At 47.1% G+C, this 24452-nt stretch overlaps 2 protein-coding genes across 11 annotated transcripts in view; one reads left to right on the forward strand and one right to left on the reverse strand.

Annotated features, from left to right (window-relative positions):
* CAMSAP1 (calmodulin regulated spectrin associated protein 1) overlaps window positions 1-12172 on the forward strand; it is a 33578-nt gene extending 21406 nt beyond the window's left edge. For all 4 annotated transcript variants that reach the window (XM_021543621.3, XM_021543619.3, XM_021543620.3 and 1 more), the window contains 13 exons: window positions 2273-2414; window positions 3372-3511; window positions 3611-3707; window positions 4131-4308; window positions 4902-4996; window positions 5347-5431; window positions 5793-8229; window positions 8907-9043; window positions 9141-9349; window positions 9435-9537; window positions 9886-10001; window positions 10256-10374; window positions 10655-12172. In XM_021543621.3, coding sequence (XP_021399296.1) covers window positions 2273-2414; window positions 3372-3511; window positions 3611-3707; window positions 4131-4308; window positions 4902-4996; window positions 5347-5431; window positions 5793-8229; window positions 8907-9043; window positions 9141-9349; window positions 9435-9537; window positions 9886-10001; window positions 10256-10374; window positions 10655-10957 — 4161 coding nt within the window. In that variant the 3' untranslated portion in view covers window positions 10958-12172. The remainder of the gene's footprint in view (window positions 1-2272; window positions 2415-3371; window positions 3512-3610; window positions 3708-4130; window positions 4309-4901; window positions 4997-5346; window positions 5432-5792; window positions 8230-8906; window positions 9044-9140; window positions 9350-9434; window positions 9538-9885; window positions 10002-10255; window positions 10375-10654) is intronic.
* Window positions 12173-19778: 7606 nt separating this feature from the next.
* The window catches only part of KCNT1 (potassium sodium-activated channel subfamily T member 1), a 75088-nt gene continuing 70414 nt past the window's right edge, over window positions 19779-24452 (reverse strand). For 5 of the 7 annotated variants that reach the window (XM_021543623.2, XM_021543630.2, XM_021543629.2 and 2 more), the window contains 3 exons: window positions 22845-22907; window positions 20298-20382; window positions 19779-19899 (listed from right to left, as the gene is read on the reverse strand). In XM_021543623.2, coding sequence (XP_021399298.1) covers window positions 19779-19899; window positions 20298-20382; window positions 22845-22907 — 269 coding nt within the window. The remainder of the gene's footprint in view (window positions 19900-20297; window positions 20383-22844; window positions 22908-24452) is intronic. The other 2 variants (XM_021543624.2, XM_021543628.2) reach the window with 1 other exon arrangement.

Below are 24452 nucleotides of genomic sequence, written 5' to 3' on the forward strand. Positions count from 1 at the left end.
GCCTTCCCACAGAGAGCTCAGTCCCACTGCAGCCTCCTAATCCTTTGTTTGAACCAGATCTTTAGGCTGGAGTAAAAACTTTAAATATCTGAAATTAAAGGAAGGAGTAAACAAAGGTTGTGTCACTTCTGGTCCACGTAGATTTTAATGGTTTACTCTCAGGATTTGCGGTCTCTCAAATTTGTTGTCAGGTTCTGTCAATTCTGTGCTTTTTTAATTTGTGGTTTTTGTTTGGTTGGGGTATTTTTTTATACAGAATTATCTCTATTTCAGTAGCAGTGTTTCTGCAGTTAATGCATACAAATGTCATTCATTGTATGCATGGGCAGGAGGGTTACAAACCACAACACTCAGCTTAGAAAACAAGGAAGAATTCAGAATTTTCAATATAAAAGACTGAAGGGTTAAGAGACTAACAGCTGAGCAAAAAATAAGAAATTAAGTCCATAAAAACTCTCTTTGGTAAATTTGTGGGGTTTTTCACCAAAGCCAAAAGAAACCAGAAATCTTTACAGATTTTAGTTCTTGGTATTGACTGTCATTGATTTAAATTCCATTTAAGCCTATTGGAAAAGAAATATTTTTATCTACTTTAACTACAGGAGGAATTAAAGTTGGAAAAGAATTTCTGAAGGTTTCCTTTTTTAATATGCTTACTTTAAGTGGATAAATGCTGACCCTTTCAAGCTAACCAGTTTACCTTGGTGTGCACACTTATTCTACGAGACTTAACAATCACATTTCTAGTGCATAATGGATGTTGCTGATGCCTTTGCTTTGTTTCTTGTTTGAATAATCACCATCCTATATCTCACTGTTTCTCTCTGTGTAAGCCTGATCTGATGCATGCCCTATCGCACTGCATGCTGGAACCAGTGGAATATGCTCGTGTGGTACAGTATGATTCCCATTCCATTACATCTTCATGGAGTGCTCCAGGCTGGGGAAAAACCCAATTTGCACCTGAGAAAAGGACAGGAAAAATAACATTAGCATGCAGAGATAGATGTGAGTTCCTTGGGAAACTTGGTGTAGCATATGCAAAATAAAGAGAAGAAACTGGTTCTCATTGCTCCAAGTGATCTTCATTGCTCTGAACAGATTTTTTCACAGCCTGTGCCATCCTAAACTGACACCTAGGAGTGTGTCTGTGTGTGTGTGTGTGTCTGGAGCTTTCCCAGGCTGGCTTGGGAAGTGTAGGGTGTTGGTAAAACCCAGCTTTCCTCTGATGATTCAATATGTGATTGGTGTGTCTGCCCAGAGAAGAGATTCTGTTCAATCCCAGTGCTATCAATGCCCTGAAGTGTCCAAGGGATGTTTTCCCAGCACTGCCAGGTGCTTCTGCCAGGCCCTGCAGTGCATTCTGCTTTTGCTTTCCCACCTGCTTTGCTGCTCAGTTTAGACACAGCCTCCCATAGTGTGTGGATGCTCAGGAAACAGCAACCCTGGAACTTGCAAAACTTGCAAGAAGCAATGCCAAGATTTGTTCTTCAGCTGACTGGCTTTGGCAGCTCCAGATTGCCTGAGGGCTGCAGGGTGGTTTGCACCAGAGCTTGATTTTGATCTGTAGTAAATCAAGGGGAGTTTTTCTGGGGATGTCAAGGCCTCCTCCTCTCTATTTTGAAAAAGGCCATGGGTTTTATTTTTGCACAACACCTGCGTTGCACATAGATGTGCCATGTTCTGGTTCTCTCTGAGAGAACTTTGCTGTCTGTGGATGCAACAGCAAATCCATGGATGTGGGTAAGGTATGAGAGATCACCAGCCCATCAGAATGATTTTTGCTGTGTTTTTTTTGTTTTTCCCAAGCTGTAAGTGTTCTCATGTAGTTCCCCATGTCTCTTTCTTTGGATATGCTGCACTCATACATCTATGTGGAAGGGGTTTGAGTTAAATTGATTATAATAAGTTAAAATGTGTGAATGAAGTAAGGAATCCAGCAGCACAGATTGCTCGCAGGCATGAGGAGACTGAATAGCAGATGAGCAGCCTGCTCTAGTGCAAGGAGGTTGGGTTAGATGATCTTTAAGGTCCCTTCCAACCCAAACCAATCTAGGATTAAAAGAGAAACACCATTTCCTTCAGAATTGGGCTTCCACAGGGAGAAAAGCACAACTTTGTCAGCTGGGCTTGACTTGAAGCAGAATGGCAGAAAGGATCCAGTGAAAAGAGTTTTCAATGCTTAACACAGATTCCTTTTCCTTTGCTTTTTTTGGTTTTCTTTGTCTTTTTGCCTCTTCAGCATTATGTGAGCCCTTGTTTCTCTCTGTAGGTGCGTTACAGAAGGGACCACCTCTCCAGCAGGCAGTTACCTTATTTCCCTGTGCTGGAAGATCTGATGAAGGATGGTAGCGATGGTGCTGCTCTTCTAGCTGTGATTCACTATTATTGTCCAGAGCAAATGAAACTGGATGGTATGTAATAAAGGTTTTGAGGGAATAAAAGGAATAAAAGGCTTTCAGGCTTTGAAAGCTGAGCTAGAAATACATGAAAAATTAAAAATACAGCACATTTAATAGGTAGTGGACTATGGCAGGATGGAGACAGGTCACATTTGGAATCTGCATTTTAAAAATAATCTCTCTTTTTTTACTTTTAATGTATTTAGAAGAGTATGTTCTTTATGTTATGAACTACAAAAGAATCCTTTCTTTTCCACATCAGTTTTAGATGATGTGGCTTCCTTTGCTCAAATAACTGAGCTTGGTTTCAATGCCATAAAAATGAAGTACATGTCTACCAGTGTGAGCTAATAATTCTTATTTTCTTCTTGGCATAACTTGGCATTTTAAAATCTAGATTTTGAAATAGTTTCTCTCAATCTGCAGAAATTGTTGCTCTTGAGCATTGCAAAACTTGAGTTCTCTTCCCCAGAAAATGTTTTTCTTAATAAATCAATGTCCTTGTTGCATTAACTTCTGCAAATCAACATTTTGTATTGGTTTTTAAATTCTCAGATATGTTGTACCTTGCAGAGCTCCTGAGTGTTTTCAGAAGGAACCAACACTGTGAATCCTAGGAGTAACCCTTTATTATATGCAAATCAAGATGTCTGGTTTTAATGGCTTTTGTATTTTGTCATTATGTGTGTTCTCTGTAGCCTGTTTACCTTTTTTGTGGCTGTGATAGGCAGAATCCCCTGTGGATTCAGAAATGAATGCGGAACTGATACTGTTCTCTGTGGTTTTCTTCCTCCTTTTCCTGTCCCTCTGGTTCTGAGCAGGTAGAGAAATGTCACTGGTAGCCAGTAAATATCCAGTGCTGGTGTAGAGTCTGTGGAGTTCCTGTATTTAGTATTTCTGTGAGCTGGGGGTGGAAGGGTGATCCCTTGGGACAGTGCCAGAACTTACTCAGCCCTCTCTCCTTCCCAGATATCTGTTTGAAGGAGGTGACATCAATTGCAGACAGCCTCTATAACATTCAGCTCTTGAGAGAATTCTCAAATGAATACCTAAACAAATGCTTTTACCTCACCTTGGAAGACATGTTGTATGCTCCTTTGGTTTTAAAGGTAGGAAACATAATAAAAGATGTATTTTTCAATAAGATGTGGGTAATTCAGGAGTGTTTTGTTAACGTGAGGTGTAATTTTCCTTTTTTTCTCTTTCAGCCTAATGTCATGGTGTTCATTGCAGAGCTCTTCTGGTGGTTTGAGAATGTCAAACCAGACTTTGTACAACCAAGAGATATCCAGGAAATAAAAGATGGTAAGTTTGCAACCACAGATAACTGATAGCATGTTATTTAGAAATTACTTACATTGCAGTGAAATTGCTGCCTAGTGGTGTTTCTGTGGAAGGTTTATTTCTACCCAAGGTTTATTTGTGCTGAGGATCTTTGAAAAGCAGTAAAGTAGAAGGAAAATTAGTCCTAGATCCACTTGCGTTCCAATTTTTTGGATGGATAATTTTTGAACAGGTAATTTTCCCCCCTAAACCGACTAATTAATTATTAACATGTAACTTTCATTAAACTCACCAGAAGACAGATATTTGAAATAAAGACCAGTACTTCAGTTTACACTGTAGACAAAGTTTTCATTCTGCCCTCTGCAATCTGAGAGCTTCCTGTCCTGTTCTGCTGCTCCCTGGCCCCTGTGAGTCGTGCTGATGCTGTCCCTTTGTGCCCAGTCAAGGCAGTGATGCAGCAGAAGAGCAGCCGGCCCCCTGTCCCCATTTCCAACGCCACCAAGCGCAGTTTCCTGGCCACTCCTGCCAGCCCAAGCCCAGCAGAGCTGCAGCCCCCAGCCCAGGCAGCCCCCGAGGCCTGCAGCAGGTACTACCTGCACCCCGAGGAGCCTGACTACCTGTGAGTCTGTCTTCATCTTCTTCCACCTTCTGTTTGTGCCTCTCTTTGGATACCCTGGGGATTTGTGCTGCTGGATGTTGTCATTTTGCCACAAACTGAGTGACCCAAAGGGGCTCCAGGAGAGCTGGTCAGGTGCTTGGAGCAAGCTGCTCCTGTGGAAGGTGTCCATGCCATGGCAGGGCCTGGAACTGGGTGGTCTTTCAGATCGCTTCCAACCCAAACCATTCTGGGGATCTGTGAAAACAAACTTCAGCATGGTCTGATGTGGTTAATGAAGGGTTTTCAGCTGACATAAATCTCATTGTGACCTCTACGTTATTTCAGCCTTTACTTCATTTTGAATTTACTATTTACATAAGCATCGTCTTAAATCTACTGTATTTAGAAACTTTGTTTGATTTCAGGTAATAGATTTACTTTTGTGTTGTTACATGTGAAAAAATTATTGTTAATGAACTTCTTAAAAATAAATGATACTGTGTTTTAAAGAGGATGAGGGTAACTTACCAGTGTGACTTTGCAATTTGATTTTTTTTCTGATTATAGAAAAAAAACATTCTTTGTAGTAATGAATTTTTGCCTTTCTGAATTAGTGGCAAAGGAGGAAGCCCTGCCTTCAGCCCTTCCCATCCACTGCTCCCTTTGAGGCAAAAGCAACAAAAATCTTTACAGGGAGAAGACAGCCCTGGTAAGTCTGCCTTGAATTTGCCTTTCAACAGACAATGACTGTCAATGTCAATAAAATAATTAAAATATAGGTTAACTTCTATAAGTTATTTAGAATTTAATTAATCTGCAGTAACACAAGTGGGTGAGCATGTTGAGTTTCAGTAAATCATAAAGATAATTTAAGAAATGTAGTGGATTTAAATTTTTTCAGGCTTTGACTGTCTGTCTGGTAGCAGCTGCAGCAAATCTGTTTTCTGCTGCCATCTGTTGGGGAAGGAGCTATTCTGTTTCTATGTTTGCTCTTAAATGAGGCAAAGGTGCTGGTTTAAAGACCATTTGTGAACTATTATCAATTAAAAACCATTTCAGGCCATCGGCACCGTTCGAATTCTCTGACCCGCGTTGATGGGCAGCCACGAGGGGCAGTTCTGGCATGGCCAGAGAAGAAACCCAGGTAATTATTTATTACAGCATTGCTTGAGGAAGTGTTACTGTGGCAATTTGATTATGGTAATGTGGTATCACTGCCCTAGAACTGCACTGACAGTCACTTAATTTTTTTTTCTCCTTACGTGCACTTTCAGAGCTGACTGATTTTAGATTTGCAGTTGAAAATAAGTTAGCCATTATTTTCAGGAAGTGCTGTTGAAAATGGAAGTATCTGAAGTTGCTGCTTGGTATTGCTGGTCACTTGTGGTACAGGATGCATTTTTAAAATAAAACAACTATTTTAGCTGTCTGTATCATGGTCTTTATTTCAACAAATTGTACCTTGTTGTGCTTGAGTGTCAGTAGATTCTGCTTATGTTTTCTAGGCCTCTGTCTCAGCCAACACCATTTGCCCTTCATCATTCTGCCAGTACTGATGTGGATCCTGGCTCTGGTGACAGCATTAGCCTGGCCAGGTCCATCAGCAAGGACAGTCTTGCTTCCAACATTGTCAATGTAACCCCCAAAAATCAGCCCCACCCTCCATCGGTGAAAGCTAACGGGAAGAGCTTGCTGAACAACGTAGAAATGGAAGATGAAGATGAAGAGCTCATTGCAATCATCAGATCTGAAGAAAGGCCAAACCGTGGTGACCCTGAGGTGCAGAATGCAGCCGCCAGGGTGCCCAGCATAGTGGCCACAACGTGGTCTCCAAAAACAAACAGTGACCCTTCAGACAGCAAACCTGAGAGTTTTTACCTGGAGCCTTTAATGCCTGCAGTCCTGAAACCAGCCAAGGAAAAACAGGTCATCAATAAGGAGGATGAGTGTGGGGAGGGGAAACAGAGGAGTTTTGTAACCAAGAGGTTAAATGAAGGACACTTGTCTTTGATCCGCAAGAAAGCGACGAGCAGTCATGGTGAGCATGACCTCAATAGGACTTTTACTCCAATTTCTAGCTCTGATTTCACTCCAGTTGCAGATCCCAGTTCTGCAGATGCAATGGCCCTGGGGGAGGCAGGTGTAGAAGCTTCCAGACCATTGGCCAGTAGCAGTTTAGATCCTTCCTCTCAGGAGCTATCCACTGGAGGATTCTTTCTTCATGCTGCTAAACCTGATGACGAGGTAACAAGTAAAGTCAGTGTGAATTATGGGAAAGGTCTCAGCTTGCACGTTCAGGATGCCACCTGGACCATGGTGAGACACGACTCAGAGCCAGATCTCTTGGACATGGAAGATGCTGACCAGGATTTGGTGGCCATAGACAACCATCCTATAGTCACTAAGTACATTGGTGAGGAGGAATCTGCCAAGCTGCAGGAGGACATGAAGGTGAAGGAACACGAGGACAAGGATGACGCCAGCGGCCGCTCCAGCCCGTGCCTGAGCACCATTTCCCAGGTGAGCAGCGTGTCCGTGGCCAGCGGCAGTGTCCGCATGACCAGCTTTGCAGAGAGGAAGCTGCAGAGGCTCAACAGCTACGAGACCAAGTCCAGCACAAGTAGTTCCCAAAAAACCACCCCAGATGGGTCAGAAAGCTGCCCAGCACCCCTGACCACGTGGAAACAAAAGCGAGAACAGAGCCCCAACAGGCAGAACAAAGACAATGTTAATCTTTTGGCTTCAGAGCTGGTGCAGCTCCACATGCAGCTGGAAGAGAAACGCAGGGCCATTGAGGCTCAGAAGAAGAAGATGGAAGCCTTATCAGCAAGGCAGAGACTAAAATTGGGCAAGGCAGCTTTCCTGCATGTTGTTAAAAAAGGGAAGTCTCCCGATGGTCCACAACCTCTTAAACCAGAACATTTTGCAAAAGAATATTCCCGGCACAATGGGGAAGATTTAGATGAGGTTTCTTTGGGTTCCAAATCTGAGGAGTTTCTTGTGAAGGAGGAGGAGAGAGAAGAAATGCTCAACGATGCTCAAGAAGTAGCAAAAGTAAAAATGCAGGAAGGCTTGGCTTTTGCTGAGCAACATAAACCAAAAGACCCTGCTGCTATACACGATTTGGAAAAAAGTAAAATTATTTCTGTTGCCCTCCTAGAAGACAACGTGACTGAAGCAGATATAAATGAATGTGATCTTTCTATCGAGAAGCTGAATGAAACCATCAGCACCCTGCAGCAGGCCATCTTAAAGATATCCCAGCAGCAGGAGCTGCTCATGAAATCTCCAACAGTGCCATCCCCAGGAACCAGAAGTAACTCTCAGGACCAAAAGGTGAAACCTTCCATTCATTTTGTTGAGCCCCTGTCTCCAACTGGAATGAACAGCCTGCGGAAACCGCCGCGGCTTGGCCAAGGAAGGACTCCCCGGCCAGGAAGGCCTTCAGAGCTGAAAGTCCCAAAGGACAGGCAGCAGAATTCAGCACGTGTTAAAACCCCTACTCCCAGCCTAGAAAACCTTCCACATTTGAGACCTTTCCCACCCAATAGCTTGGCAAAGACACCCACGGAAGTGGGACTGGAAAGCAGCCCTGATCATGGAAGTGGTTCCCAAGAGAAGTGTTTCTTTGATACCTATAGACTTCATGATGAGAGCAATCAAAGGGCACTTGTTCTCTCCACCTCCAAAGATGCAAATATTCTGTCTGAAATGAGTAAAGAGATGAATAACAGCCTCAAGGAGACAGGGTTGAATTCTTCTGATGGCTCAGGAAAAGAAAATGTCCCAGTGGATGAGCCCCTGAGAAGCAAGGCTAATCTCATTGAAGTAGATTTGTCTGACTTAAAAGCTCCAGATGAAGGAGAACTTGAAAACCAGGATAGCTCCACGGATATGATTAGTGAAGGTGATCAGAAGTCTGGTGTGGGTTTTTTCTTCAAGGTAAATGTGTTACCTTTCTCTCTTTTGTTACTGTTACACACTCACCCAGCATTAGAGCTGGTGTTTCCCAGTCTCCTGATGGAGCACAGCCTTCACTGGTTGCAATATTTGGATATAAAAAAGCTGCATTGGAAAACAGTTACTTTTGGAAAAAAGAGAGAGATCTGCTCTCAAAACATTTAGTGTCTTAATTTGTTTTTAGCAATGATTATTGTCAATACCACAAATGTGCTGATATTATACATTCTTTCAGCAAAGTCAAACTACTCTCAGTCTCAGGGAATTTAACTTTTGGGGTCTTTGTAGTGTAATTAATTTGGACTGATTGTCATTCACTGGAATTATTTGTGGTGTCTATCTTGGCCCACATCATAGTTGCATTGTACTTTGCAGGTCTAGAAGGTTTTGTGATGATTAAAGATATTTAAAAACAAATCAGAGTAAGATGAGCCCCTTTTTTTCTCCTCACAGACTTAAGGGAACACTAAAACTATCTCTTAATATTTTCTTGAGCAATAAGAGGTTTTGATTTATGCTCATCAATTCGAAAAACATAAAGATTTCCAAACGGAATAGTTTTTCTTCAAATTTTCCTGGAATCATCAGCAATCTTGTGATGTCCAGCTCAATATATTGTCCACTATTCCTTAAAACTTCCATCCCTTTGGGTTTTGCAGGATGAACAGAAGGCAGAGGATGAGCTGGCCAAAAAGCGTGCGGCCTTCCTCCTGAAGCAGCAGCGCAAGGCCGAGGAGGCTCGGCTGCGGAAGCAGCAGCTGGAGGCCGAGGTGGAACAAAAAAGGGATGAAGCTCGGTAATGATGCACAGAAAAGAATTAAAAGAATTTCTCTTAATTTTAACCTGAGGAGGCTGTTCCATGCTGAGTGCACTGTCCTTGTGTTCTGTGGCAGCCGCAAAGCTGAGGAGGACCGGATACGGAAAGAAGAGGAGAAGGCTCGGCGAGAACTCATCAAGCAGGAGTATCTAAGGAAAAAGCAGCAGCAGATTTTGGAGGAGCAAGGGCTTGGGAAGCCCAAATCCAAGCCCAAAAAACCCAGGCCAAAGTCGGTCCATCGTGAGGAATCTTACAGTGACTCAGGCACGAAGTGTTCTTCCACACGTAAGGATCTGCATTGGTTTGCTCTCCCTGAGTTTCAAATCTGCTGTGACTGAATGTGTTTGACATTTTCTCTCCTGTTTTGTAGCTGACAATTTGAGCAGTGCTCAGTCTGGTTCCAGTCTGTCTTTGGCCTCAGCAGCAACAACTGAGCCTGAAAGTGTTCACTCTGGTGGCACTCCCTCACAGAGGTACAGCCAGGTTCTCTTGGGTTTCTCTGGTCCTGGGGGATGGAACAGTTTTGGCCTTCAGTGCTGTTTGCTTCACCTCACTGGCAGAGGGGCACAATCAGCATTGCTGAATTCATCTGGTTTTTGTGGCTGCCAACTGCAGTGTTCTGTACAAACTTGCAATTTTGTTTTGTTTTCTCCCAGAGGAGTCAAGAGTTTTGCTTTGATTTCTAGCAAGGAGAATCTGACTGTTCTGGGATGGATAAGAGAGAATATTTTGTTCCATTCAGGGACAGCAGCATTTATGTGAGATTACAGGGCCAACCCCCAAAATCTTGGAATATAATTTTTAATTTATTTCCCTCCCAGAGTTGAATCCATGGAGTCCTTACCCATTCTGAGCAGAAATCCCAGCAGAAACACAGAGAGAGACTGGGAGAATGCTTCCACAGCATCTTCTATTGCTTCAGTGGCAGAATACACAGGTACCTTCTTTGTTTTAGTTTAGTTTCCTTCTGTTTCGTTTGTTTTATTCATTGATTATAAATCCCAAGAAGACCTCTGATGTGTTTCATGTTATTTTTGAGAAGTTGTCAGGTATATTTTGTTCTACTTAATATCTCTAAAACAAGTAATTCTAGAAAAATAATGAGTTTTTTTTTCTTTTTTTCACTTTGAATGAAAATCTTTGTGTTCATAAGTGTAAGGCTGATAATTTTGACTTATTTTTCTTCCTTAGGTCCAAAATTATTTAAGGAACCCAGCAGCAAATCCAACAAACCCATTATTCACAACGCTATATCTCACTGCTGTCTTGCTGGAAAAGTGAATGAACCACATAAGAACTCAATATTAGAGGTAAACATTGAAATTATTAATGCACCCTCAATCCCATGGGTCTGTAATGCTGATTCCATAATCCCAGTACTGTGCAGTGTGAATTCCATTCCCTGTCATGTGGCTGTGGAGAGCATTTTTGCTTTCCACGTGGAAAACACAATCCTGTATTTAGAGTTCTGCTTTTAGGTTTATAAAGGGACTGGAAAATTATGTTAAGAGGAACAACTATTCATCTTAATGAATTAATGGCATGATTCTCCCAGTGAGCAGCCCCTGAACGTGGTTGTTTTTGTTGCAGGAGCTGGAGAAGTGCGATGCCAACCACTACATCATCCTGTTCCGCGACGCCGGCTGCCAGTTCCGAGCACTTTACTGCTACTACCCCGACACGGAGGAGATCTACAAGCTCACTGGGACAGGGCCAAAGAGCATCACCAAGAAAATGATTGATAAACTCTATAAGTACAGCTCGGACAGAAAACAGTTTAACGTGATCCCAGCCAAAACCATGTCCGTGAGCGTGGATGCTCTCACCATCCACAACCACTTGTGGCAGGCCAAGCGACCCGCGGTGCCAAAGAAGAGCCAGACTCGGAAATGACACCCAGCCCCTGGGGAGAAGGTTGGCTCACTGGGATTGCATCGAGAGAAGACATGTTTACCATTTTCCTCCAGTTTGGTATGAAATGTGCAGAACCATAGACATTTTTTAAGAAGCTTCGGGACAGAGAGCCGTGGATGCAAGTTCTTGAGGATGAAGGAACGTTGCCAGTGTTTTTTATGAATGATGAATCTGCTGTTACACCCAATGCTAACTACTGTGGCTTTCAGCTGACGAGGGACTGTGCATGTAGCAAGATCTTGAACAAGTGGATTTCCTTTTACTTGAAGCTTTTCATCGGTACAAATTGGGAATAATTTAATTCTCTTTCCTCTCCACCTCATTCCCTCCTTTTTCCTGGCATTCTTAAAAGTTGGCAAGCTCTGAACTTGGGTAGAAGGATTGAACAGATCTTGGGTGAAGTGCTTTGGGTTTGGTTTGGTTTTTTAAACAGTCTTTAGGGAAATCTTCCTTTCAGACCTTTTTGAGGAACTGTTGAATACATCCAGTTGTTGTACTGTACCTACTGCCAACGTGCTCTCAGATTTCTGAAAAAAGCCCCGACTTGTGCTGCTCAGAACAGAGTTTACTTGCAGGATCTGTGTAGAATAAGCATTGCAAGGATTGCAAAAGCCAGTCTTTTTCTAAAAAAACAAATATAAAAATTGTTCACAAATGTAAAAGATCTCTGGAATACAATCATGAAGAGGCATAACAGGTGCTACTAGCTGGAATGTGCCTGGCTGAAACTTAAGGCAAGCTGAATGGAGCCCAGTTTCTGATTTCAGTTTCAGGTAGTGTCCTAAAGATTTGTTTGCTTTAATAAAGGTGGATGCTGGTAGGTATAGAACATTTCCACTCTGAGCACGCTACTCCTGTACGATGGTGCACTTAATGATCACAGATTTTAATGTTTTTATTACATCATGAAATGTAATTCTACTTTCTTTGTCCTGTCTTTATTCTGAATGAGCAGCATGCTCTACAATGAAGAGTGTGTTATGTTTTTTATTTTGGGTGATATATTAATATATATTGATTTGTTTTTCTCATTTGAAAGCGATTTTTAAACAGAGACATTTGCATTTGTTTCAAAAGCCCAAATAAGTCGAATGGCTTGGATTTCTTTTCATGTTGAAATATTAAATCTTGAGTTATGACCTTAAAAGTCTTTGTGTTTTGGCAGATTAAATTTTTGTCTGTGGTAACAGGGTACATTTGCAGTTCCTTTTTTTTTTTTTTTTTTTTCTTTGTTTTGTTTTGTTTTTATTTTTAACCACTCCCATGTCTCATTCTTGGCCCCAGCTGGTTCCCAAGTAGGTTTCTGTAGCTATTCCCAAATTAATTTAATTTGCTAACAAGCTCCTGCTCCGTGGGTTCAACACTTATTACCTGCAGCTCCTGTAGGTTCTGACGTGGGTTTGCACATGTTTACTTTTCTTTGAAGTGTTACTTGAATTTGTGTCTCTCGAGTGCAGGAGGTCCTGCCCGTCCTCGAGAGGAACTGAGTTCTAAATCCGGTGTAATTCCTGACCTTGGAGATGATGGAAGGTGCAGAGTTGTTGTACATAGGGGATGGGGTAAAGTGCTGGCTAGCTAGAGCAGAGTGAAGGTCTTCCAGTGCAGTCTCTCCGTGTTTTTTCCCCTTCCAGGACTCCCTGGCTAGGCTGCTGCAACTTTGTAAATTATGTTAGATAGTTTGCTGCTTGTAAATAATTAAAGGCTTTATGGTTTCTAAAGTGCTTAAGTATTAAACACCGTCATGAGTGTAACTTTTGTTACCATGCTTTTCATGCTTGTGCTTTATTTCTCACTGTTTGATATTATAAACCATATTTATTTTATGAAACACTGAAATTTAATAAAAATCATTAACTGATTTCCTTTTTATTTCATGTGTACTTTTGTTGGTGTGACACTTCATCCCCTCCAAGAACTAATACACTTTAAAGATGTGCTGTTCTGTTTGGTAAAGCTTCACCTGCACGGAGCTGCAATGACTTTGTGACAAGAGCTTGCAGTGGGCAAGAATGGGACCAAAAACCTCTCAGAAAATTGGGAAATAGTTGAAAGATTTATTTCATCAGACTCTTGAATCTGTCTGCTGGGGCTCCTTTGATCTGTGCAGTCACTCAGTGGCAGAATTTTGGTAATTTTCTAGTCAGTGTTGAGGTTTGGGTTAAATTTATGGAATTCTGAACACAGAGGATTTCTGACTGTGGTTTTAGTGACCTCATGTTTAACCTTCCCTCCCAAGGACAGAAAATCCTCATGTCCTAATAAAATCCTAATAAAGTGATCTGGACCCTAATAACTTCTAAAATTCCCTGTTTAGAAAATGGGGTTTTGTCCTTCCAGACAGGGCTGAGTGTGAATCCCTGAAATCAGGGAGATGTGTGGGAGTTCCCTCAGCCCCAGGGGCTGTGACCCTGCAGGTAAATGGAATTAATTTGGCAGCCTGCAGCTTAAGCTGCTTGTTTGGGTTGGTTTTCCCCGGGATTAGTTGGAGCCAGGGCTGTTCCCTCTCAGCTCTGTCCAAAGAAGCAGAACTGGATAAAAACTTCCAGCTGCTCCCAGAGGTTCTGGCTGTGCTTCCTGGGAAGGAGGAGGAAAAATGGGAGCTCTGTCTGTGACCTCTCTCTGATTCTTACAAATCCAAGCGTGTGCATCTTTAAAGTGCTTTCAGGTGCAATTTCTGCCCCTCCAGCTCTGTCCATCAGTCTGTGTGTTCCACGTGCTGTTTGCATCTGTACTTGGTGTGGTTTTGTCCCATTTTCATCCTGCTCTCAGGTGGGGGAAGAGTTCATGCCAAAATAATCTGAATTTGGAAAATGCTAACTTACTTTGCAAGCCTTCACCTGCACTGGGAGGGTTGAGGGTGCCAAGAAAATAAAGCTGATTTTTGTCCCCACTGCACTGGGGAGTTGAATGTAGAAATCTCTGGAGTTTCTCCTACAAGCCAGGGGTTTGGGGCTGTAGTTTGAAGCAAGAATGACACGAATGAGTTGTCAGGACTTGAATTTTCCATTCCTTTTGCTTTCCCCCCCCACAAATCCCTAGAACTGATGACTAGAGCAGTGTCAGACCACCCCAAACCCCCTCACTTTCTATTTTATTTGATTTATTATTAAAATACAGCAACAAATGGGATGTCCCCTGTTCCCTCTGAGCTGGCTGCCCTGGGAATTTGGTCCTGGTCCCACCCCTGGAATGGAGCAGTCCTTGTGGATGTGGACTAAGCTGCTATCCGTGCTGTGCTTATCCAATTAAGTGGCTTGCAGTTAATTAGGGGGTTAAATGTAATTAATTTTCAGCAGTTGAGGGAGAGGCAGGTGGCTCAGGGGGGTGGGTTTGGGGGTCAGGACGTGCCAAGCGTTCTTGGGATGAGGCTGTGCTGGGAATCTCCAAGGACATTGCTCCAAAAAAGAAGATTTTGGAGAAATTTGGTACCATTTTACTACAGAACTGAAGAACTGTGGGGAGGATTTTGGGGTTGTATGCCTCAGATAAGTGAAATTTTACTCAATAAAGTTCTCCAGGCCAGGTCAAAATTGGAATATTCATATGGTCCACTATAATTAAGTGTATTTTCCACAATGCATTGAAAATTTTACAATTGATTCCAGGCTACCACTCAGACATTGGACTTCTTTTACCATGTAGTACGTAAAAAAATAATCATAGGTTTTTAAATTTTGTTATTCTAAAAAGAAAATATTTCCCTGAGGTTTCTGTTGCAGGTTTGTTAAGGCTTGGTTTGATTTTAGAGGGTTTGAAGATTCCCGTGGGTCTATGAAAAAATGCATTTTTACTCTTTGGCCGAGAGTGGTACGTTCAGCTCTTCTTTGAAACAATTAACCCAAATTTTGAAGGAAAATCCCATTCCAGAACTGGAATTTTATGTCCCTTCCTTCTCCAGCCTGTGCTGACCATGGGTACGTTCCTGTTGTAGAAATTACAGGGTGGATTTAATTTGCTTGTCTGTGCTAAATATAAATTCACTTTTATCTTGGTGCTCAAATCCTGTCATAGTTTTCTGATCCATCCCTCTGAACTTGTTAGGAAATAACACATTTATTGTAGTGAGGGAAAAAAAAAACAAACCTCTGGGGAAGTGTGTGCAGCAGGAATCATGAAATATTCAATCCCCAGCATTTGTTAAAATTCAAATGAGGCACTTGAAAGAATGGTTTGAAGCCCATAAACCTTCCCAAATTATTGTGGCCTTACCTGGAAATCTTAGCAAAAGAAAACCTCTTTATTTTGACTCTGTTTTCCAGGCAATAACCATAAAAACTGAATTTACAGCAAAAATAAAAAATCCTTCCTGGGTTTGGTTTCCTTTTTGTTTCCCAGCTACACCAACCCCATTATTTTTAATGAATATTTTAGTGCTCTAGATTTTTTTTCTCTGCTACAAGGAATTTGTGGTGTTAGTATTTGATTTTCCTCAACTGGGGCAAATATTTGAATGAATTTTGGTTCATTTTGTAGAGTTTTCCCTCTTCTTTTCTGTGTCTACTGCTGTGGAAGGAGGAACAAGAGGAAGAAGTGAAGAATCCACTGCTGGGAAATGCTGAAATCTCCTTGTGCAGAGCATTAAATCCTGTTCTGCAGCTTGGATGGGTTTTTATCCAGTGAGAGCTGCTTTGGTGCTGTTAAAATCACCTTATTTTGGGTGTAATCATTGCAATTTGGATATCCTGGAAAATCAAGAGGATTTTGTTCTCCATGTACAGCTTTGTCTGGTTTAAAGCCAATAATTAAAAAGTCATTTAGCAGGGCCTTGGCTTCCTGCTCTCCTTTTACTTCCAGCTCCCTCATGTGTATGTTCAGCCCAGAATTATTTTCCCTATCTAAGGGATATTTTTTTCCTTCTGTGCGATTTTAAATAAATAGATTTTTACATTATTTACCTAAAATGCTGAATAAAAACCATCTCTGCTTACCTGTATTTGATGTCCAAGCTAAAATCTTTGTGTATGAGTGTAGCACACCCTAGAAATGTTTGGATCTTCCCTGAAAAATCTTGGAAAATTTGAAGCCAGTGGCAAATTTTGAAGTGTTGGGAGGTAGAAGAACATGTACTGAATTTTGGCTAAACATCAGTTTAAAAAAACCAAACCTTAAATACCTACAAAATTTAATGCATTTATTAAATCCTAGAAATTAGGATTAAATAAATGAATTAAATAATCTTTAAAAGTTTCTCTACCAGAAGCCTGAAGGCACAAAGAGTTTGAAAATGAAGTTAAAAAACAAAGTTGGGAAGAGCTGCCTTGAGCCTCAGCTTAAACCACATCTTCCCACGGATTTTAAACCAGACAGAAAAACAGAAAAACCAGCCAGCAGTGTCTCCTGTTGCTGCATGCAGCTCTTTTATTTTCATTTATCTTTACAGAAATGTGAAGCATCTTCACAAGAATTGTACAAAACCCTCTCCCCTTGGCTGGCTGCATCCCAGCAGAGCAGCTCCCGGAATTCGGCCTCCGAGAGGAAAGACGGGAGTTGCTGTTGCTGATAAAAATCCATGCAGGAGCTGAGCTTGGAATAAAACCGTCCTGTTCTATAGAGGTTAAATAAAAAGGGGGATAACAGGAAATAAATGTACTCATAACGTTGGTTGGAGTAGTTGAGTTTAATGCAGGATATGTGGATTTAGTCCGTACTGAGCGCGTCAAACCGGTAGTGGACACGGAACGTGCGCCGGAGCCGCTGCTGGAAAAGCCCAAAACATCCCAGCTCTCCTCCTTTCTGCATCCCCCAGGGCCTGCCAGGTCTCTGCATTGGAACACAACTATTTCCTCCAAAAAATGGGATTTTTCCATGGTTGGAAGCAGTAGCCATTCTCCTGTTCCCATGGAAGCTCCTTGTGGGCCCTTTCAGCAGCAGGAGCTTTGTCGCTGCATCAACGTTTCCAGGACCATTAGAAAAATAAACTGCTCTTGTTTTTACATTAGTATTGTAACTGAGGCTAAGGAATTAGAAAAATGAACCCTTGGTTCTCAGGCTTGCATTGCCCACGGGTGAGTATTTACAGGGCTTTCCCCATCCCGTGGGAAGGTGGGCTGGAAGTTTACACCAGAGAAGGAACCCGAGGGTTCGGACACGGAGCTTCCGTTTCAAATACAGGGATTTTGTACACTGGGCAAACAGAAGCATTGTCAAAATACAGGAATATCAAGGGCATTTTGATGATATCACAAAGCACACAGAGGCTTCAGTCCTTTTGGCGTGTGCTTTCCTCTTGGGATCGTTTTCTGCTTGGATTAAGGGCAGGGAGGAGCTGCTGAGGAAGGAGGGACCCAACACCACGGCCAGTGGAGCCTCTGGAACACAGAGCCTGGATTTGGCAACAAGGCTGACCTGGCTGCTCAGGGCTGGGGTGAAACTTTGACTAAATCAAGGGTTTCAAAAAGAAATTTAACTTTCTTGCCATGGGAGGGTTGAGCTGAGGATCTGCACTTGCTTCCCTGCGCTCTCACACAGCTCATAGCCAAACAAACAAAAAATAATAAAAATGTTCTCAGTAAATATATTCCCATAGTCACACCTTTTTGTTTTATTTGGGGTCTGGGTTTTTGTTTGTTTGCTGGTTTGGTTTTTTTTTAACCTGGAATACTACTTTGTTCCACTCTCCCTCGAAAGAAAAGTGAGGTTTGGAAAATGATCCATATTAAAGGCACACTCTTAAATCCAGTCACACTCCACACTGAGCATCCTGAGATTTCAAGTTAGCACAGAGCCCATGTGTCCTTTTGTACTTCAACCACACCCACTTTTTAGCCTACAATTCCTTTTTGCCATTTTTAAATGACAGATTTGGCATGTGAAACTGCAAACAGAAATAAATAAAACATTGTGCCTGCCTTAACCAAACAGAGCCAAAACCAATCTTTAAAAATCCATCAAAACAACCCAAAAAAGCTTTAAAGACGGTTCTGTTTGTGCCCACAGCTCAGCAGGGTGGGAGGGGTGCACTCGTTGCTTTTACCTGTGGTACCTCATGAGCCTGGGGTTGCCACCACTCAGGGGCTGGCACTTCAGGAAAAAACAACAATAAAAAAAATAAAAGCCCCCAATAAAAAAGAAATTAAAAAAAATAAGGACCCCAAACCTTATCCAGGCACAGCAGGTCTCTCTCAACCCCCTCTCAAGGTGATGCCAGCCTTGGCACTGGGCATCTCTGTTCTTCCTCAAGGCCACGGGCAGGGTGGGCAGCACATCCCCATAGGCTGGGGCATCTCCCCATCTATTTAAAACTCATTTAAATCAGGTTTTGGCTTGTTTTCTATTTTGTTTTCTTTGTAAACATCGATTGGGGTGCACTGGGGAGCAAACAGTGAATGTTAATGGCAATAAACCGTTCAGCTGGCAGCGAGTGCAGGAAGCTGATGGGATTTCATGTTGTACTTTACAAGCTCCTTGCTAAAAAAAAACAAACCCACATTAGAATTGTAAGATACAAACCTAAAAGTATAGAAAGTAAACGACTCAGTTTTTCACCTGGCCATCAAATCAACCCTTTCCACATGGATGTAGAATGTGCAAAAGCAGATGGAGAACACATCTGGTGCTCGTGGTGGTGCCAGCTCCCTGCAGGCCGGGGGGGAGCCGGGGCACAGGGGGCACAGGCAGAACCCGCTGCCTTGGTGGTGTCACCGAGCTGTGACCACGGGGAGGAGAAGGACAGCAGGCCACGGCCAGGACACTGCTGGGACCCCGGAGTGCCCTGGCCGGCGGGGAAAGGGCGAGTGGAGCCACCAAAGCACCACCGGCCAGCCCAGCCCGTCCTGCCCGGACAAGCAGCCCCAAATCCCCTGGGCAGCTCAGCTCCAGCAGCAGCACAGGGGGACACGAACCCAGCGGCTCCGAGGCACCGCCACCGAGCTGGCCAGCGTTCCGTCCCCCGGCCTGGGCGTGTTCTGCTCCGTGAGATGCCCCAAGGCTGGGGGCAGAGCAGCCCCTGCCATGCCCTGTCCCCTCCATCCCGTGTGTCCTTGCTCAGCACCTGGCACGGCCACCCAGAACAGAAACCCAGCAGAGGATGAAGAACATAGGTTGGGTGAAAGAGCAGAAGTTTGGGAACCCTGGGGGACACCTGGCGAAGGAGGAGGAGGAAGAGGAGCAGCGTCTTGGTGCAGTTTTACTCCTTTTGGTCTTCACCAACCTGCACCATCCGGGCCGATAGCAAGCACAGCCCTGCTCCCCCGGGGCCACCGACAGCTGGGCTCAGCCACGTCCCACCAGCACCAGCGAAGACTTTCTCACTAGTTGCGGTATTGGTATAAAAAGTTAAAATCCCCGGGGCGCACGGCCACCGGCTGTGGCGTGTCTGGCTGTGACGCCCTGCCCAGGGCTCTGGGCATCCTCCCACGGGGCAGAGCCAGGCTGGGCATCGCCTTCCCCGGGGCTGGATGTGCTCTCCATCCCCGGGGCTGGATGTGCTCTCCATCCCCGGGGCAGAGCCGTGCTCTCCATCCCCGGGGCTGGCCGTGCTCTCCATCCCCGAGGCTGGCCGTGCTCTCCATCCCCGGGGCTGGATGTGCTCTCCATCCCCGGGGCTGGCCGTGCTCCTCATCCCCGGGGCTGGCCGTGCTCTCCATCCCCGGGGCTGGATGTGCTCTCCATCCCCGGGGCTGGCCGTGCTCTCCATCCCCGGGGCTGGATGTGCTCTCCATCCCCGGGGCTGGATGTGCTCTCCATCCCCGGGGCTGGCCGTGCTCTCCATCCCCGGGGCTGGCCGTGCTCTCCATCCCCGGGGCTGGCCGTGCTCCCCATCCCCGGGGCCCGGAGCCCGGGGCCGGCGCTCGGGGGCCGCTCACAGCTGGGTCTCGTCGCGCGTTTCGGGGTTGCCGGGGCCCAGCTTGTTGCTGCAGCTGCTCTTGCGGCTGTGGCCATCGTTGGCCACGTGGGCCAGCGGGTCGGAGCGGATCAGGTACCTGCGGGACACAGCCCGGTCACGCTGCTGGAATGTCCCCAGTTCCCCCTGGAATGGAGGCCAGGACACGCAAGAGTGGCCCATGGAGAGCACGGCCGTTGTTTGAATGAAGGGTGTTAAATTATAACTGATCGTGTAAATGCCATAAAATAATATAATAAATAATCAGCAGTTATTCCTCAGTGCTCAGTGGCCAAAGCCAAAGGAAAATCCCACGCTGCCCGTGGGAGCTAAGATGGGGCTGAGGTGGTTTGAGTTCTGCTCAGGAGCACAGGGAGGTGGAATGGACTGGGAAAGAGGCAAAAGCCGTGGGTATTTATGAGAAATCCTGGGAAAAAGTGGGATGGGGGCAGCTCATGGCACTGGGGCACTCTGGGGACGGGGTGAGGCGACACTTACACGATGTCGTTGAGCTCCAGCCGTGTGTCAGGGGGCGGGTTGATCAGGACGTAGGACAGGGTGTTCTGGTGGTCGTTCATCTCATCTGCAAGAGGAGGGGCAGGGCTGGTGAGGGAGGGACACCCCCACAGACACCCCAACAGGCAAGCTGGCAGATCCCATCCAGGCAAATGGGTCCCTTCAGCAGGAGAAGCCGTGGGCAATGCCGCTGCCACCAGGAGGGCACGAGAACGTCGCTGCCACCTCCCTCCTCACCTCCCCAGGCTGTCCCCACCGCAGCACGGCCCGGGGGACTGGCAGGGGTGACTCTCCAAAGTCCCCACTCCCTCCCCAGAAATAAAGTGAGATGTCTTACCTTGGTGCAGTGCAAAAGAGGGAACAGGTTAGTCCTGCTGTGTCAGGTACAGCACAAGTCCAACCACGGGCTCAGGGCAGCTGAACCCCCCCGGGACCGCCCCAACGCTCTGCCCACCTCTCCCCTTCAATTCCTCCATTTTGCACCATCCAGGCCCAGCATTAGTCCAGGGATTGCTCCTTTCCCCTGCCCAGGGGAAATGGCCTCCGTGGACTTTCAGAGCCGTCGATGCCATTTTGGGGACGGCTCTAAAGCACAGTGACCTCCCACAGGGGGCTCAGGGCCACCACCAGCAGCACCCACGGGGGCAAACGGGGGGGTCTCGATGACGGGGGGGCCCCTGTGCTCCCCGGAATAGCCAAGAACAAGATCATGGTGAGATGGATGGGGGTGCGAGGCTGCGGGTGCCAGGGAGGGGTGGAAGCTGCGACAGGTGACACCATTTCCAGACAGGGTGATGGGGTGTGGATGGACAGGGCGGGCAGGGGACGGACAGACGGACACCGGGGCAGCATGAGGAGCACGGGGGGACACCAGCTCGCCGCAAGGCTTGGCACTGGGACACCTCTCCAGGCTTTGGGAAAGGCCCCTCTGAGGTGCAAATGGAGCAAACGGGGCTGCTTTGGGGGCAGCAGGACCAGGACCCGGCACTGGGATGGGCGTCCAGGCTGGGAGCTGCTCCTGCTGCTCCCACCACCCCTTCCCTGCTGTCCCCCTGCCTGGTGTGGGGGATCCCCCAGTCAGAGGCTGCCCTGCCCCACGGTGGGCACAGCCTCAGCAATGACAAGGGGTGCCAGCTCACCCTGGCACGGGGCTGAACCTGCTTTTCTCCAGCCCTCAGATGCAGCTCCAGCCACCCAGCACAGGAATGCTTCCTCCCGAGGTGTCCTTGCCAGGGCACACCCAGACGAGCCCAGGGGCATCCCCAGGGCTGTGCCACGTCCAGCAGTGTGTGCAGGGGACAGCAGACCTGCGAGCTGCTGCTCAGACACGTCCCTGTCACCTCTGGGACCACAGAAGGTGCTGCAGCCGGGGGACCTGGGGCCACCCGTGGGGAGATGCTGCCTGGGACCCCCAGGCTGTGCCAGGCTGTCCTGGGGCCTCCGGGGCGTTTTGGCCATCCCAGTGCTCAGCCTTACAGGGAGACAGGGGTGGGGTGGCAATGCCGGGGCAAGGGTGGCACACAGACCCTGGGGCCCGACGGGGCACACGGGGTTGGACATGACAGGGAGGTGGGGACGGGCTCTGGCTCTGGGCAGGTTTCCCTGCCCCATGGAAGTTTCCTGACCCCATGCAGCCAAGCCAGGCCCTGCTGAGCACACCGAGTATATTGCTGCTCCTCCACTGCCCCCAGCAATATACTCTGCTGGCCTGGGGCTTCCATGAGCCCCAGCTGGGGCTGCCTGGCTGATGAAGGACACACTTTGTAAGGAAAATGCCAACGTTTCACCTTCAGACTGGACTTGTGAAGCCAAAAATGAAGCTGGGATGGGCCTTTGCTAATCTTGGGGTTGCTGAGGTAAAAAAGATCCTTTCCAGGGCGTGTTCCATGTGGTGTAAAGGTGAAAAAAAAGATGGGAAAACCTGGTGGTCCCACAAAGCCCCACAAGGTGCCCGGGGTGGCTGCAGCACCAATGGCCCCTGTGGCTACTGCTGCTGCCTTGGGCTGAGCCCAGCACCCCTGGTCAGAAAATGGGGTCTTCTAATGCTAGAGAGGGGTCCAGGAAGGCAAACCAAGGGGTGCAAAGGGATTTTTAAAGCGCTGCCTTGCCCTGGACTGACCCAGCAGGAGCTCCAGCATCTCATCACAACATGCACAGGCAGCTCTGGTGCAGCTGAACCCTTCCTTGTCCCCTCCTCAAGCTGCCAGTGGCTGTACAGCCCAAAACCCCCTCACAGAGCCGTGGAGGGAGGGTTTTGTTAAAGCAAGCCAAGGGCTGTGATTTCCCTGTAGGAATTCTGCTAAAAAAGGGTCCCTGCGGTTTCTATCTCCCTGGTCAGGCAGAGCCCTGAGCTTGCATCACCACCACAGGACACTGATTGGTTTTCCAACGCCACCCAACAAATTAGTGCTGAAAGCTCGGGGATCTAAGGTGAAAACTGGCAAGGGTGAGGTTTGGGCTTAGCTGGCATGATCTTGTTGTACGCTGCACGCCATGAGTCACGGGGGACTCCCAGGGAAAGGGAATTACCTTGCAAATATCCCAGGTTTACCCGATTCATCACATCACTGGCTGTTAAATTTGCTACATCCTCTACAGAACATACAGGGAAAGGCACAGACATAAACAGAGAGAGAGAGAGAGGTCAGCAAGCCATGGTTTGGCAAATATCAGAGACGAGCTCCTGCGCTGCAGCGATAACGTGAGCAAAAGAAAAAGGAAAGGGGCAGAAGGCAGAGCAACGTTTGTCCACGGGTGTCCAGACACTGACGGTGACACAAGGTGACAGCACACAGCCCCAGCACCGCTGGATGCCCAAGGAGCTGCTGGTCCCCACGCTGTTCCCTGTGTCCCTGCCCTCTGCCCCCCCACACACTGTTCGCTTCAACCAAAATTTGCCAGATGGGCCAGGACAAGGATGCCAGCCCTGAGCTGACCCCAGGCTGTGCCCCAAGCCTCACCGAGGCCAGACAGCCCCCCTGGAGCTATGACAGGAACTGCTGGCACTGGGAATGTAGGGAAAAAAGGAAAGGGGGGTACACCACTGCAAGCCCTTGCCTGGCAGACCCTGTCCTCGTTCCAGCCCACCACAAGCCACCTCTCCTGCCTCTCTCCCTGGGGACGCTGGCAGTGCCCACAGCCACCCCCTGAGCCCCCACTCCAACCCCTCCTGCACTGCACTTCTGGACATCTCCTCCTGTTTCCCATGCCTAAAGATGGGAAAGGAGGAATCCCACCCCCAAAATCAGCGCCCATCCCAGCTGGGGCTCACTGCCAGCCTGAGTGTGGGCAGGGGCCAGTACGGGGTGGACGGACACTCCCGGAGGATGGAGCAAGCAAGCAGCAGCACAGGATGGCTTCAAAGAAAGAAAGAAAGAAAAAAAAAACCAAAAACAAAACCAAACAAAGGGAGCTGTGGGCTACGGAGTTTGTCATAACCAAGGGGTGGGAGCTGTCCAGGGGACACAGATGCCAGCACCGACGGGCAGGTCAGAAGCTCGACGAGAGATGCGGCTGCACAGAGGGACCCTGAGCGCTGTGGCTGCCACAGCCACACACCGGTGCCACACGCAATGAAGCAACTCAGCCCTGCAGCTACCGAAAGGTTTGCCACGGAGAGCTCACGACAGATTAAAGTCCATAACAAAAGGGGGCTGCGCCAGCTGACGGGGTTTGGCCTCTCCCTGCCGACCTACGAGGGCTCTTGGGCACAAGGGTTGTGCTGACCTGGGGTCGGGTCGCCCTGAACCACCATCTCTGCATGGCTGGAAAGTGGGGGACAAACGGGGCCCCGTGCCCCGAGGCTGCGTGGGGACACCGGGTCCTGCTGCAGGCACAAGGGCCGCTCTGCCACTGCCAACTCCTGCCTGGAGCCATCCCAGAGCCCAGGGACGGGGGGTGGGCTGCCTGCAGCTGGCCGGGGGTGGCAGGGGAGGGGGTTCTGCGTGGCGGGACCCCAGCCTGGAGCCGCTGGTCTGCACAAGCACAAGCAAGCCGGGGGGATGAGGCGCCGCTCGGAGCGCGGCCGGCAGCTAAGCTCGGCACGGGGTCAGGCTGGCACGGGGGTCGGGGTCAGGCTGGCACGGGGGTCGGGGTCAGGCTGGCACAAGGTCAGGCTGGCACAGGGGTCGGGGTCAG

Source organism: Lonchura striata, chromosome 22 (genome assembly GCF_046129695.1).
Source record: "Lonchura striata isolate bLonStr1 chromosome 22, bLonStr1.mat, whole genome shotgun sequence".
Taxonomy (NCBI): Eukaryota; Metazoa; Chordata; class Aves; order Passeriformes; family Estrildidae; genus Lonchura; species Lonchura striata.